This window comes from Gopherus flavomarginatus, chromosome 9, assembly GCF_025201925.1.
Source record: "Gopherus flavomarginatus isolate rGopFla2 chromosome 9, rGopFla2.mat.asm, whole genome shotgun sequence".
Lineage (NCBI taxonomy): Eukaryota > Metazoa > Chordata > Testudines > Testudinidae > Gopherus > Gopherus flavomarginatus.
In genome coordinates, this window is record NC_066625.1 from 75,217,838 (window position 1) to 75,234,858 (window position 17,021).

General features: G+C 38.1%; 1 protein-coding gene across 2 annotated transcripts in view; it reads left to right on the forward strand.

The window, feature by feature from the left end:
- Positions 1-17,021, forward strand: part of EFL1 (elongation factor like GTPase 1) — a 157,620-nt gene that overhangs the window by 18,503 nt on the left and 122,096 nt on the right. For both annotated transcript variants that reach the window (XM_050967801.1, XM_050967802.1), the window contains one exon: positions 3,460-3,559. In XM_050967801.1, coding sequence (XP_050823758.1) covers positions 3,460-3,559 — 100 coding nt within the window. The remainder of the gene's footprint in view (positions 1-3,459; positions 3,560-17,021) is intronic.

A 17,021-nucleotide genomic window follows, 5' to 3' on the forward strand; every position in this document is an offset into this window, starting at 1 on the left:
CCATAGGAAAGTGTTGTTCTAACAAAGAAAGCTATTCCGTTAAGTCTATACGGACAGTAAATTCATAGTTGAAAGCTTGAAGATAGCATTAAGAATTTAAACCATGATTACATATGGATTTATTATTGAGAAAATGCTTCATCATTTATTTAAAAAGTAGTGTGGAAATTAATTCTGGCATTTGAGTGGGGAAACCTTTTTTTGTACTGAGTTTTGCAGATGTCCGTTAAGAATAATTATGGCTTACTGAATTTTCTCCTATACAGATCAGTTAATAGTTTAACTGTCATTTCTAGGGGGTGTGTGTGTGACAAAACCAAAAAGTTTAAAAGACAATATGCTGTAGTATAATGTCTAAAAAATACAGCAACACTCTCAAAATGTCATTTTCAGCCAAACAAAATAGTTATAAAATATTCTACTTGAGTGCAGTCTGATCACAGAAGATAAGTAAATTTAGGCAAAAAAAACAAAACAGAAAAAATGAGGACTTTATGCATCATTTGCTTTTCTACATCTTTAACATTGTATATAATATCGGTGAAATACTTACATAACTTCATTTCTTAAAATGTAATCTAGATTTCATAATTTTACTATTTTGGCAGAATGACCAGAAATATTACTAAATGAAAGATTAACTGGGCAACAACTTAGTTTCCCTTCCTTGTGAGAGAGACCAGAGCAGTTGTGAAATCCTGATCCCATTGAAGTCAATGGGAGTTTTGCCATAAACTTCAGTGGGGCGAGGATTTCACCTCAGGTTCTGGCAGCACTACCAGGCTCAGCCAAACTATTTCTTCTTTGAAGAACCATATCACCAATAACCACAGATCTTACTAATGGATTGGACAGATGTTGGGTTTCTGAAGCTCTGTAAGCAAAGTATGTCAAGACTGATATACAGCACTGAATTCAAAGCTATTAAAAGTAACAGGAACTAGAATGACCCAAGTTCAATAATTCCACTCAGATGCAGGCAGTAATAGAAGAGCTATTAAGAGCTAGACATGATTTTAAGCTTACAGACTAATCATGAGCTCACATATGAACAAGCACATAGTGGACCTAATCCTGCAAGTGCCTCTGCATGTACAGATCCTCGTGTCGGTGCATAGGCACACTCGAGTCAGTGGGGCTCTGCATTTGTACGAGATCACATTCATGGACGCTCTTGCAGACTTGGGGCTTGATAGCGAGGCAATCCTAAAATTATTTTTTATGGATAATATATTGACTGTATGCTGTTTTTCTTTGAGAATTGGAAGCCATGCTGATTCTGTTAAATATGAGAGAGCTCTTTCCATGTGATTATTTTTCTTCTCTTCTTCTATCCCCTACCCTCACAAATGGTGGGCATCTGTGAATGTCAGTGCTTTCCTCAAAAATAGACGTTACTAATGATCCACCAGATTTCAAATTAACAATAAAAATAGTTTAATGGGAAGAAAATATGTTTCTCTAGGTTACTGTTTGCTAATCTGTGGTCAAAAGAATTTATCCTGGAGAAAACTGATTTCTACATATGTTTACACTTCACACCTAAACTACGTTACTAAATTTTGAAATGAAATTAAAGGGGTGTATAACTCACTCTTAATACATGTTTGAATTAAAATACGGACAGAAATTATGGATGTCTTGAAAGGGTAATTAACAAGTAATCTTTTTGTTTTTCTGATACAGCTGGAGATGGTGAAGTTGTATTAAATATTTAACAGAATTGAAAATCAAAGTTGATAAATATTAAAAATGACATTGGTTAGATATAATGCCCAGTACATATGTGACTGTGCTCTCTCCAGGAAGGGAATTTCAGTAGAAAACATCTTATTTTCCCCCTACATCCTGGTAATCCTAGAGAAAATATACTCAGATTTTTCAGCTTTCTGTAGGAAAGGATGTAATCAAATAGGAAACCACACATTTTTGGGTTGTGTGAAAAGTTCAGTCTGCACTGGATTCATGTTTATTACAGAATGCAATCGTAATACCATGTAATAAAAAGAGCCCCTCTGTTCTGCTTTAGAAAGCATTCAAGTAGAACTAACAATAGAGGGAAGATGTATGTTTAAAATGCTAATAACAGCTCAAAGTGTGTATCTGAACTTTAGCTACCTAAATATTTACGTAACTTCATTTCTATAGTAATGACATTATGTTTGAGAGAACTTCAAGAAATCTATGGGGATGGAGCATATCATTGTCCAATTGGCAGTCTTTCAGTTTCGTTTTCTCAACTAGTGGGAACTGTTTAATCCATTTCTTAATGAAGCAAGACAATCAAATATATTGACTTCCATAAGCCACATTGAAAATTATGGCAATAAAAGTTAATCAGAGGAAATCTCCTACTTGTTAAGTCTCTTGATTGTTCTCAGTTATGAAAATATAATTATATTCCTTGCTATTTTAGTGAGTGTCTTATTGCTTCACAGTAATAGTCCTGTAGGTTGTTTGGCCAAATAATTTACAGGGTGTTTTCTGACTATATTAGATCAAGAGAGGAGTTAGTTTTCTATGTTTATAAGACATTCCTCTGAACAACTTATTTTGTTTAGCATTTGACATTGTTTTTTACCAGTTAAAGAAAAAATATTGTAGATATACAAAATGTGCTCAGAGATGTACAAAAATAAATGTAAAGGCAGTTGTAGTGTAATGGAACTCATTTACAATGGTCTCAAAAGTACAGAGTTTGAAAAGAGGGAAATACCATACAAACGCCTCGTATTGAGATTTTTAGGTCAGTCATCCTGCAAGGAGCTCCATATTTGCTGGACTCCCATTTAAAATCAGTGGAGAGTCCTGCAGGCACTGACATCCAGTTCATTTACAGCTACTTGGAGGATCATGCCTTACTTTTGAAAGAAAGAAAGAAAAGAACTTGAGACAGTAGGCTAGATGGTTCAGCATTCTAGCGTTAAATTGTGCCTTACTTTTCAATCTAATCTAAATCAAGGTCCTAAATGTTATTTTGATATTTTAAGATTATTTCATTTTATTTGAATGTTTGTAATTTGTCATCCATTACTAAGAATTTTCATTTTCACAAATTTTCTCCCCTTCTGATTTCATGGTTGTGGAACAGACTTGAAGGTACACCTCTACCCCGATATAACGCGACCCGATATAACATGAGTTCAGATATAGCGCGGTAAAACAGTGTGCCCGGGGCGGGGGCTGATCAAAGTAAGTTTGATATAACACGGTTTCACCGATAACACAGTAAGTTTTTTTTGGCTCCCGAGGACAGCGTTATATCGGGGTAGAGGTGTATGAGCAAACTGATCGATTATTAATGCTAAATCAGTGTCCCCTGCTCCTGTTAATTTACCCTTAGACATGTTCTATACAAAACAGAAAGAAAAGATGTGTATAATGCATAAAAAAAAAATAAACAGTCTGTATCCACAGTTTTGTAAAATTGCATCATGATTTCCTTTCACATTTGTTTAGTGTTCATGAAATGCAGCAGTGAAGACACAGCCCCAGTCATTGTCTTTGTTTCCAAAATGTTTGCAGTTGATTCTAAAACGTTACCATGCAACAAACCAAGGTAAGAAAAATGTGCCATTTGGCCATCATCCACATTGATAACACTAGATACCTATAACTAATGTTCCATCACTCCAATGTAACTAAATTATAGTGAAAGTTTTGATAGACAGCTTTTGGTGTAAGAAAGTTATTAATTATTCTTCTCTGAAATAATATCAAATGATTTAAACAAGAAGGATCACTAAATAAATTTAAGACTGACTCTTTTGCTTCATGTTTCATTTTGAAAATTTAGTGTACAAGTTGAAGATTAACTTAAATCTTTTGTCAAAATCTAAAAAGTACTCTTATTTGGAAAACATGATTACTCAAAATCCCATCCCGATACATATTGCTCGTTATTATTCAAAGATTACTGTTTGATAACATAGTTCTCTGACACCCTTTTGTTGTGACAGTGGAGTACTTTAGATGAAACTGTCTCAAAAAATTTATCAGATTCTATTAAGAGGAAATAAATTTCCTTGAGATGTTCATAATAATGGGTTTAGTTGTAACCTTTAATCTCTGTAAATCTCTTGGGTATCTTAAATAGTTTACAACTCTATTAAGTAACCTCTTCCTAGCTGTATGATTGTGAATAATACTAGGACTGCTTTTTTCAGAATGAATGAATATAGATGTGGAAAAGCATTTAAGAAAATACTTGTCCTCTTACTATATTAGATCTTTGCCTATTACTGTTTCACTTAGTCTTCATATGCTGAAACTTGTTTACTGACTGAAATTGGTGTGTCTAATTGCCATGTTTAATATTTGAAAATAGGGCTACTATTTCTATAGTTTCACACACAGATGATTCACTGATGCTAAAATCTCACTTGAATTTTCTTTCCTTTATATTGTGATCTAACAAAAATCTTCTAGATAACATTTTAAGTCTTTATATGCACATCTATCCCAATATAATGCAGTCCTCGGGAGCCAAAAATCTTACCGTGTTATAGGTGAAACCGCGTTATATCTGGGAGGGAAGGCTGTGCCAACCCCCACCTACTTCCCATCCCCCTCAGAACTCCTGACCCATCCAACCCCCCACCACACCCCGCTTCTTGTCTCCGACCACCCCCTGAGACTCTCTGCCCCTTATCCAACCCCTCGGCCCTGGCCTGGCACCCTTAACACGCCGCTCAGAGCAGCATGCCGGAGCCATCCCTAGAGTGATGCGGGGACTGGGACAAATCAGCCTGCCTGCTAGTCTCCTCACCATCTGCCCAGTGCTCCCGCCTGCTCGGCTGCTGCTCACCTCCTCACTCCACCTACCCACCCACCTGCCCGCTACTCACTTCTCCGCTAGTCTCGTCACCATCTGTCTGGTGCGCCTCCCCCCATCTGCCCAACCACTGCTCTCCTGCTCGCTGTCTTTCTGCCCGCCTGCCTTCTCATCCCCCTCCACCTCCCCAGTCACCTCCTCACTCCGCTTGCCCAGCCCGCCTCCTGCCGCCTCCCACCCTTAACATGCCGCTCAGAGCAGTGTGTCGGAATCAGACACGCTGACCCGCCAGAGCGTGCAGCCCCATCCCCCAGGTGCTGCTTTACCGCATTATATGCGAATCCGTGTTATATTGGGTTGCGTTATATTGAGGTAAAGGTGTCTTTTGTGAGTGTTTTATAGTATATTTTCCTAGTTGGAGATGATTTTAAATCTGCATTTGAGTCTGATTTGGCAATGAAATTGTTTGTGTAACCACAGTTTTGTAATTTGGTAATTAAATATTTTTATTTTGTCCACATGTTCATTTGTAAACACTGATAAATAATTCAATACACACTTTTGTAGTTTACAAGCTCTACATTTTCATTTTTTGCCCTATCCAGCTTGTAGAAGAGGTATAATAGCAGTGAATTAAGCAAACCATTTTTCTCCTGTCATTTATTTTTCAAGGAGGCCCTAAAAGCTTCAGTTTGATCATAAAGTTTATTATTTCTAAATGTGTTTTGCATTTGTAACATTGTGAGATACAGAAACATCACAGTTGTAATATATAGCATTTGAATGATAATTTTAATATATTTAATATAGTACATTGAGCTTTAGACTTAATATAGCTATAGTTACCAGGATATTATGCAAAAAAAATTGTTTATGATAGACTGCTGAGAGATTCGGAACCTTATAAGAAAAAAATACTTGGTTTTAAGCAGTATTTTTGGTTGTGAGAATACCAATTAGCACAATTGCATTTAAACTGATTACACGGTTGATTTTCAAGAACTCAAATGCTTAATTGACAAAATAACCTCCAGATGAAGGCAATATAGAATCTTCCCTTTCTAGCACACAGATACATTTCCTTTCCTGAAAATAGGTACATTTTCTGAAACAAGTTTGAGATGAGATGTTTGACTACATTTTAGAAAGGCATTATTGGCTGGTGATGTGCAAAGAGAGCTATGCTATTAGGTTCTTCTGTTTTTTCAGGTCTTATGCTTATAAAGTATTTTCCTTTAGATTATATCAATTTGAATAGCCATTCACAAATGGGAATGATGCACTGGATTTATAGAGAATGAATTTGAACACTAGATGGTGCTGTTCTGTTTATTATGTCATTGGTTACAAATCATATCTAGTGCATTTTTTTAAATTTCTGTGATGTAATTTACCAACTTTGTGTTATGCTTAGTCTTAACTTTTAATTAAAATTCAGTGTGACTATTTTGTCTTCCATTCCATGAGCAAGCACCTGTCTCAGCCTGCTTTACAAATACAGCCCACACACTATGTAGAGGCCAAACCTTAGAAATTTTTTCCCTAGTGAGCCACTTGTACTACTCCAATATCTGAGTGGAATAATTAGAAAGAAGAACCCATTTTACTCTTTCACAGCAGGATCAAAACCTGTTTACGGAATGGGGGTGCTTCAGACAAATGCTGTCAGCTTTTACACAAGCTGAACACGAAAGGCCAAAAGATTAATAATAGTTTTAATTTCAAATTTCTGGTCAAAATTACATTGTAATAATTGTCACTCCTATGCTGCAAGTGGAATCTGGGCTCCTAAAAAACAAGCTGCATTTGATATTGACTTTGCAAAGCTAATGGATTCCTCAGATGCCAGCATTCATCTATGTTGTTCTTCCCCTTACTTCTTCCACTGCCCATTAGAATTCACTCTTAATCTCCTACCCCCATTCTCCCTGGGTATTCAGCCTACATTTTCTTTGTCTATTTTACCCTTCTTAGCCATTCATCTCCCTCTTTGATGCTTTACATGTTTCAGATATTTGTAGACACTTGTGTCCCACTTTTTATACTTTAGGGTATGTATTTTTTTTTTAAAGTCATGTTTCCAAAACAAACCCATCTGCCTTTTAATGAATGATTTGTAACATGAAGACATGCACGACTGACTGTAGTTTGAAAATGGCACTTATGTGCAAAATATATTTTGTCACATTTTCTCTTTAGTTGAATACAGGTAGTCACAAATAGGATTATGCTTCTGCAGTCTGCTAGGTATTTTGAAACATAAATCCATCGTTCTGAGTATCATTGACCTGCTTTGAAAAACCTCTAAGAATGCATCTGTGCTGAGTAAGCTGTTTCCATAAATCTGGAGAAACCTGCATCTGTCTGGCAGTTTTTAAGTAATGTATTACTGGTGCAGAAACTCTCTGATCTAATCTTTTTTGGTATCTGGATTATTTCATCGAAAGTTAGGGTTTCAGAACTTTCATCAAAAGCAGGTGTTAGTTGTAATTGACTTCTTCCTGAAAGACTTTAGACATATTCATGATTGTGAAGTTAAAAAAAAAAAAAAGTCCCCCGCTCCATTTTAGGTACATTTAAAAGACGTCGTGCCTCATATTTTCATATTCACATCAAAAGTATTTTAATAGATGATTAGCTTTAACTGGCCAATTAAAGTATTTAACTTGGTTGATAATTGAATAGTACTGTTAAATTACACCTTTGTTTTTGCCAAGACTACTTCTCATTATCAAAACCATAGAGGTTTAGTGATTAGACAGTTCTATTAATTTCACATTGAAATAATAGATCTGATTAAACACTGAATCCCATTATGAAAGTCAGTGTCTTAGCCAATTATAAATTCTTTTGTATTTTGTCTGAGTTTAAAGCTAAACAATCCACAAATGTATGTGATTCATTTTTAAGAGAAGAAAAAAACCTCAGTGAAGCAAAGTATAGTCCTTATTTTAAAAAAAGATAATTTTGGAGATATATTTAAAAGTGTTTGTAATTACAGCAGTCACTGTGTTCTGTATACATAGTTAACAGCAAAAATAGCTGTAAGGCAGTACTTACTGCAAGATCAAAAAGTCAGATCAAGCAATTCCAGAAAGTTGCTTCAGCAATCTTAACTTGACCACAGTGCACAGAGTCTTTATTCTTTGTGTGTGTGTGTGTGTCTATCTCTGTTTCTCTATATATAAAATAAAAAGAGCAATATAATTTTTCAGCTTTACATTTAACAATTTTAGAAGAATAGAAAACACTAAATATATGTAATCGAAGAATGTTAATGTTGGAACAGCCTTACCTTAACTTCATGTTTGGCTGCTGGATCTTACAGCCTTAACATTGCATTAATTCTAGGCTTTTTGCATATAATTTCCCAGGTGTTTTAAAATGGTGGAGAGTTTCTTAGAGATTTTACCCAAATGTTCCCATCAAGGTAATGGGTTTCTATGGGGAAAAGGTGGAATCCTTCTACCAGCAACTCTTCTGTGGCCGTGACAGTTCCTCAGAGTGGGGGAAGGGTTACGTGCATAAGTTCTGTAGAGGGTGGAGGGGAGACAATTTGCAATCTCTTGCCATCCGCTTTTCCTCCTGGCCTGCCCAGTCTCCATTCCCTGCTCCTTGCACTAACTCCAGTACCAGGTGGAGAGGGCTCTTCTGGGTCCTGGGTACAACAGTGCTGCAGGGGTGGTTAACCTTCCCATCCTGTGCAGAAGGGGAGTGATTAACATTGAGAGGACAGGGTCTTGCTCAACTGTAGGAGGAAACAGGGATAGGGAAATACTTTAGATCTTTTTAAATAAAAATTTATATATAGAAATAAGCATTAAAATTAATCTAACATTAGGGCATTAGTTATTATAACAAGAACAAAAACAAACTGAATAATAAACTGAAGAAATTAAATGATTAGAACAAGATTTATATAGGCTGGAAATAGATTAGACTAATTTGGGTGTCCATCTCTCTTCCAGCGAAGGTTTGTTCCCTGCTCAACACTTTGCCTTTGTCCTGTGTGGGTAAACTTCAAAGCAAAAAATAGTATTTTTTTTTCTTTTTCCTTTTCCTGACTGTTGGGTCCTCAAATAACAGAATATTCCTTCTCATATAAATTCTGTATAATTTCAGAATAGGAGATGATTAAATATTTAATCTGGAAATTAGGAATGGACTTGTCACGTTAGTCTGTGGAGAGGCTCAGCCTGTTAAGGAACCTATTGATAGTGTTTTTGTAAGTCAGCAACCAGTTGTCCACAGCTAGTGACATGTAATTGCCTTGAATTGCTTTCTGGGATGACATTTCCTATCTTTTTCTCTGCTGTAAAATCAGCCACTGGAAAAAAGAGTCAGGTTTGGGAGATAAGCATCTGCTGTATTTTGCCTGCATATCTATAATAAACAACTGCATTTAGTAGTTTAGAACTTAAAGGTAAAATATGCTTGCTTCTACAGCTTGGCATGATTTGGGCATAAAAGTGATTATTCTTGGCTTAGCTTTTGTCATCAGTCTGCTCTATAACATTCTGTCCTAAATTCTTAAAATGGCAGAGAGGAGAAGGAGAAGAGAGAGGAGGGCAGACCCTTCTTTAAAAGGGGAATATGGCTATTCAGACGTACATGAATAGTAGGAATTTTTTTCTTTTTTTGGCCACAGAAATTTTTTACCATAGTAAAGGGTAGGCGGATGACCGATACAAAGCTCTGAAACTGAAGAAAAGCATGTTTGTGCCTAGTAGAGAAGAATAAAACAGTAGTTCATCAGAGTGAAAATATTATTGCATTGTGGAAGGTCACTCTCAATGTAGGTTACCTACCAGGCATCTGTCTCTCAAAGTAGACTTATCTAATTTTATAACCTTATTTATTTTATTTCATTTTATTTATTTATTTATTTGGAAAAGTCACATTACTTTCATTCATGAAACTGTTCTCTGGGCCAGCCACTGCTTTTTTTTTTTAATGATTATTACCTGCTTCCTTTTTAGCTTGTGAACTCCCCATCATAAACCAGATTAGAGTCTCAGTGCCAGGAAAGTAGTACTGAATACTAATTTCATAAACCTGATATAGAAGGAGAACATTACATAATTTTTGATATTATATACACAACACTGAAATTCACTAACAAGCCCTTCAGTTTCATGTGAGAAGTGGCTCGGACATAGTATTCTGTTGACTTCAAGTCTTCTAATTTGATAAACCTCAAGTACCACAAATGTCTACATCATATTTAGATTCAAAATGCATTTTCATGAGCTATTCAGTAGCGAGAGGATGAGTTCACAGAACTGAAGAACTTCATCCTTTTGATGTGTACTGCCTTCTAGGTAGAAAAAACATTGAAAGAGGACCTCGCCCATTTTACTCTAGTAGAGTATTTTAGAAACTGAGTAATTAAAAAGTATCTATTACTAAGTACTGCATAAACATGTTTTGTGTGGAGGTCGGAGGTGAGAGGGAGGGATTTTAGTTAAAATTCCCTCTTCTGAGTCTGCTATTAGAAGCCTTTATCTTGCTGAAAGGTTGTGAAATTAACAAGTGATGTCTTCTACCTGCGGACTGTTAAATAAGATTAGATGTGTTTGTAATTAGAAAAATTATGTTAATCTCTTACTATTGAAACAAATAGTTCTTCTGCTGTTAAGCCATTAGTGCAAGATGGAAAATGTTTAGGATCTGCCCAGGCTATACCTGCTTAGCAGGTATTATCCACCTAACTTGGGAGAGGTCTGAATTCTTCCTTTTATTCTGTATTTGGCTCCAGTATAATCCTGATTACTTTTTTGACATTGGTTTTCCAATCCAGGAGTTCAATGGGACATTTCCCATGAATCTATTACTCACATGCTTAATTGTTTGCAGAACAGTATGTGCTTATTTCTTACCTTCTTCCTTTTAGAATTTTAAGTTAATTTTTTCCCTGATTAATTGTAAATGGGGTTACACAGATATCAGTGAAGGAAGAATTTGGCTTACTATACATAATATGCTGGCTCTTGCTATTTTGTGTGTTGTATTTTTGGAACTTTGAGTTACTTTATCACAATATAAGCGGGGAGTATTTACAGACTATTGTGTTGGCTTTCTTTACTTGTACTTCTGAACTTACTATTGTATAGTATAAAATTTTGAGAACATGTAAAGTCTAGCAAGAAGAGTTTGCCATGACCCACTCCTAAAGTCACTTTGTAGAATCTGAGGTATGAATAATATTTAAAAATGTGAAACGTATTTAAATATATGCGTTCCAAAGCTCCATTTACCTTGAACTGATTAGTGTTACCTACAGAACACATACAGTGGCCACATAAAAGGTATATGGGGTTCTTCCTTTTTTTATGACTATTGCAGGTGGTATGGATCCCATAATATCCCTACCACTTTCCTCTGAATGATATGAAAGATACTTTCTGCTCCATCTGCATGAAATCGGCATTTTTCCTTTGATATCACCATTGAATTGGCACTTCCCCAACAATTCTCCATGAAATTACTATGGTAATTGCCTTTTTCTGCTAGCTGCTTGTTTGCATGTCTTAAACCAACAGGTTGGTGTATACTTCAACTGTTTAATGCACTGATATTCCCTAAAGATTATATTTAAAGAAATATAAACAGTTACAGTTTGCTACACTTTAACTAACAACATTGCAAATGTATTTAATCAAAATAAGTGAATATTTGTAAAGCTCTAAACTGTCTGAAAACTCACCTTTTTGCAGGTAAACTTACACTTTCCTTTAAAGAGCTCTGTGCCTTATAATGCAGCTACATTTACTGCTCTGAGTGGATCTGTTCCTGGATTGCGTTTGTGGTTTGCACTGAACCTTATTTAAGTAATCTGTAACAGTGAACGCTGACATTATTCAATAGAACATCCTGTCAGACTTACAGGGCAACATTTGGGAATGACACCTACTTAGGTAATTAACAAAGTAAAATATGGTCTCAGACCAGGAGAAAACAACCTATTTAATGTGTTTGCTTTGAAATGCATTCTTCATTTATATGAAAACATGCTGCATTTGGTTTCAACTAAAACATATGGAACTGATTGAAGGTACGGTTTGTATTCATGGTTGAAATTTGGATCTCTCTTTGAGTATTCGTGAGATTACAAAAGAATAGCTTACAGCATCCTACAAAGGTATCACAGCAAACATTGATTTTATTTTATGTATCTCTGTGAAGTTCTGTTCAGGACACCCAGAGCAGTAAACCACTGTGTTATCCCTCTGCTTCAGATGGAGATTAGACTGTGTCTCAGCTTCGTGCCGCACAGGTCTGTCTACCAGCAACCTCCTCATGGTTCTGCCAGTTTAAACCTGTCCTTGCAGGTAACAGTCAGTGAACCTGACTCCCCCAGAGACCTCTTTCTCTAGTGTCCAATCCCTCTGACTGTGACACTGACAGATATTGTTAAAATTTTGCTGCCTCCAAAAAGACAGTGTACACTCTAGCCTGTTAAATTAGCTGAAGATTCACACTTCACAATAATCCACAGCACTTGAGAGGGTTTTATAATAAAACAAGAGTAAGTTCATTAATAAAGAACAGACAGTAAGTGATACTAAGCAAGAGAAACACAAATGGGTATGATTACAAACGAAACAAAATAAAGCACGCTGTCTAGTGTCTAACGTTTAACAGATTACAATCTTGGCCTCAAGGAGTTCCTCACCTGTAGTCATTTCTCAGCGACTTCAGCCCACATAGTTGGAGATCCACCTTTCACAGATTCCAAGAGGTCTGGTCTCTTTTGTCCCTTAAGTGATGGGTAACTCAAATGTCTTTTGCTCTACTTATATTATCCAAAATCCATTGTCTCTGCTTCAAGAGCCAGGAAGTTATCCTGGGGTGCTGACTCCATCATCCAGCGTGCTTATTAAACTGTCTCCTCTGCCACTTGTTAACTTTCTTTACCTTATATGTAAATGTACTTGTCTTGTTCTCTGCCTGTAATCAAGTTGGTCAGACAGGTAAATCCACATTCCTTTGTCTAGGCTTCGTCAGGCTTGGTGTATGCACACTGCCTCCTAAACCAATTTTAAGAACATATTTCCAGTGCAGATATATAACTTTGTACCCAGTCCATACATACATCACTGTAGCAGATTGGCAATCGCTGCCGCAGCGCCTCCTGCTTGTTGCCTTGGGAATTTAGAGTGCCTCCTGCTGGCCAGCATCTCTCCTGCCTCAGGCCCCTGTGTCCCTCCTGGACCGCGGTGCCCTCTTTTCTTGGGGTGCTGCCCCACAGAAGTGCCCCCAGACTCTAGGTCTCTCTTCCCAGGGGACCACCCCTCTCCCTATGCCCACCTTGTCTCAGCTGTCTACTGCCAGTTGTCATCTAGCCCTCTTTTTCTGGGGCAAACTCCAGTCTGTAATGGCCACTTATCATTGGCAAGGGGATTGGACCAGCTGCCTCTGCCTTTCTCCAGGCTGCACCTCTGCAGCCTCCGTACCTCCTTAGGCCTTAACAAGGCCTTAGCCTGTTGCCAGGCTGGAGCTCCCCAGCTCCTCTTTCCCTTCCCCAGCACTGCTTTGCTTCAGGTACCATGTGTTCCCAGGCAGCTAGGTCCTTCCCACTCCAAGGCTGGAATGAGACTAACCCAGCTGCTTCCATAGCCCTTATATCATGGCCAGCTGTGGCCTGATTGGGTGTGCAGCAGGGTAAAAACCCCACTGCAATCACTCAGTGGTTTTTGTGACCAGCTTATGTATGATACCTTACATGATAACTTCTACATACGTATTATGACAACAGTATGTTGGAGGTAATGAGGGTGTCAGGCTTGAGATATGTCTACGCTACGAAATTAGGTTGAATTTATAGAAGTCAGTTTTATAGAAATGGTTTTAATACAGTCAATTGTGCATGTCTCCACACAAAATGCTCTAAGTGCATTAAGTCGGCAGACTGCGTCCACAGTACCGAGGCTAGCATCGACTTCCCTAGCGTTGAACTGGGGGTAGCTATCCCACAGTTCCTGAGGTCGCCGCCACCCATTGAAATTCTAGGTTGAGATCCCAATGCCTGATGGGGCAAAAACAGCGACGCGGGTGGTTCTGGGTACATGTCATCAGGCCCCACCTCCCTCTTTCCCTCCCTCTGTGAAAGCAACCACAGACAATCATTTTGCGTCTTTTTTCCTGGGTTACCTGAGCAGACGTCATACCACAGCAAGCGTGGAGCCCGCTGAGCTCACCGTCACTATACCTCTCCTGAATGCTGGCAGACGTGGGACTGCATTGCTACACAGCAGCAGCTCATTGCCTTTTGGCAGCAGATGGTGCATTACGATTGGTAGCCATCGTTGTCGTACTCCTGGGTGCTCTTTTAGCCGACCTCGATGAAGTTGGTCAGGGGTGCCTGGGGAGACATGGGAGTGACTCAGCCAGGTCATTCCCACCTTCTGCGGAGCACCCAGGGGATGACGATGGCTAGCAGTCTTACTGCACTGTCTGCTGCCAGCCTAAGATGTAAAAGATAGATGGAGTGGATCAAAACAAGAAATTGACCCGATTTTGTTTTGTGAAATCAACGGCCTGCTAAATCCAGGGTTTTGAGTTCAATCCTTGAGGGGGCCATTTTGTGTGACAGTTGTTTGTGTTTCTCCTTGATGCAAAGCCACCCCTTTTGTTGATTATAATTCCCTGTAAGCCATGTCATCAGTCGCCCCTCCCTCTGTCAGAGCAACGGCAGACAATTGTTTCGCGCCTATTTTGAGCACAGAACCAGAAGCTGCAAAAGCAAAACCAGGTAAAGAGGCGACGGCAGCTCAGTGATGAGGACATAGACTTCTCACAAAGTACGGGCTTGGCAATGTGCACATCATGCTGATGAACTCTGCATGGTCATCTGTGCTGATCAGCTTGCCACACTGACCAAACAGGAAATGAAATTCAAAAGTTCGCAGGCCTTTTCCTGTCTACCTGTCCAGTGCATCTGAGTTGAGAGCGCTGTCCAGAGCGGTCACAATGGAGCACTCTGGGATAGCTCCTGGAGGCCAGTACCATCAAATTGCATCCACACTACCCCAAATTCGACCCGGCATGGCCGGTTTTGGTGCTTATCCCCTCGTCGGAGGTGGAGTAAAGAAATCGATTTAAAGAGCCCTTTAAGTTTAAAAGAAAAAAAAGGACTTAGTCGTGTGGATAGGTCTAAGCTTAAATCGAGGTAACACTGCTAAAATCGTAGTGTAGACGAGGCCTGATGTGAGTTAAAGTATGGGGGCCCTCTGCCAGTTGGCATTGAGGGGCTCTAACGGTCACAATCACACATTTATAGTTGCTCTTGCATACTAATTGTAGTTCAGATATCGAGCATACTAAAACTTTTCTAGGTGATATTTTGTAGCTCATTATTGAATGTTGAAGTATACATAATCAAATTAAATTTAATGACTGCTACTATACAAGACAGCATGGGAAAATTGTTCAGTTCACCTTTCTTTTTGCTTCCTCTTTATAAGACCTCTGTGGTTTTATGTTTTTTTTATATATTGATTGTAGTTATTTTCAGTTGGTTGGTTTATTGCTATACCACATTTATCTCTACTATGAGCTGTCTAGAATTTCTCGTCTCTAGCAGGGGCAGAAAAATATTTTTCTCATTACTCTGTTCTAAATTATTATGAATGGAAATTGCTCTTATAAGTTTAGCTTTTTAAGGTGTTGCTGAACACAAAGTCAGTTTTCTGGCTATTAATTCATGGTTGGGATTTGAGCCTTGTGTCATCTTGGACTCCCTGTATTTCTTGGATTGGACTCAGACTGACAAAAATGTTTTGAAGTTAAGAAGGAGTAGGAAGACGATTTGGTTATATCTGTGCACTAAATTTCAATTAATAGAATCTGCTCTGGTGAGTTTTGTGTTAAGGATGCAATTCAGTGAATATTTATTGTGCCTCTTAGCAGGCGGAAAAGCCTGTATAGGTTCGACTTAATCACAAAGAGCATAATCACGAAGCACTCTATATGGCAATAGCTCATAGGACTCCATGGAATTTGCTCAGGTTTAAGGCTTTTAATAGATGGCAGGTTCCTACTTAGTTTGACAGCTAGGCATTTGCTTGTGTCCATGACGTCATGGAAGTTAAGCAACTAGAAAAGATAAATTGGAGACACATTGCCCTCAGACATTGTTGTTAATGTACAGTTTTGACCACAAGGCCTCTTTAGCCATTCATGAGTACATAGGAAAGGTATCTCTAAACATTTGCTGAAAGAACTATCAGTGTCTGAAATTATGGAGGTGCCTAGTAACTTCATCGTTAGGATTGCTATTTTAAAATAGGGCAAAAATTCCTGTTTACATCTAAAAGTAGATGGTCAGTTGGTATGAAATTTCATGCAGTGTTAATTTTTATGCCCTTTGACTTTTTTTTTTGTATTTTTGTTTGGTTTTTCTTATGTTATTAATGTAAAGTCTGATATTAGGTTGTGTCTGAAATTTGAACATATTAGTCCTACTTTTAATTGACTGAAATCTTGTTAAAAAAGAAGAATATCTTGAGTAAATCTGGTGCAACTAACTACTCTTTTATTATTGTTTTAATATTTGGATTTAGGGTAATTTTTTAGCCATTGTTCATTCAGTAACTATAACTGAATGTTGTGTTGGGAGAGGGAACTTTAGTAAAGGAGTTTTGTGCAGAAGAGGAAGGACTGACCCTTGTGCACCTTCTCTGTTTTACAGTAATATCTGACATGAAAGAGTAGCTCCTGATGGAGAAAGTTTCATCTTTCAGTTTTTGTGTGTGCCCATGAGCCTTTAATCAGGTATATGTAAGCCCAGTCCCAATCAGTCACATTTGTGAGCACTGTGCAGAACCAACTGCTACACCGAACATCCACAGCTACTGCTGGAGGGGAAAAATAATTTGGTAAACGGGTATATGTAGACGGACCAAAGGATGGCTGAGTTAAGGTTACATTTATCCCTTGAGGGGAGTACAGCTTCAAATTACCATATCTAATTGTCAATAGGTAATACTAAAGATTCAGTCCAACACACGCTCTAGTAGAAATACCAGCACCCTCCCCTTTCCCAGAAGCTGGCCTAGATTTCTCACCAAGACATTGCCCAGGCCCACTAGTGGATCAGCCAGTCCTTGGGCAGTTGAATGGAAACAGAGTCAGAGGACCATTATAAGTTGTCATAAGTAAGAACTACCCTAACTTTAGCTAGAAGTGGTCCCATGGGGGATATTTTGTTGTCAAGGAACAGCCAGAAAACAGAGCTTTCTGATCC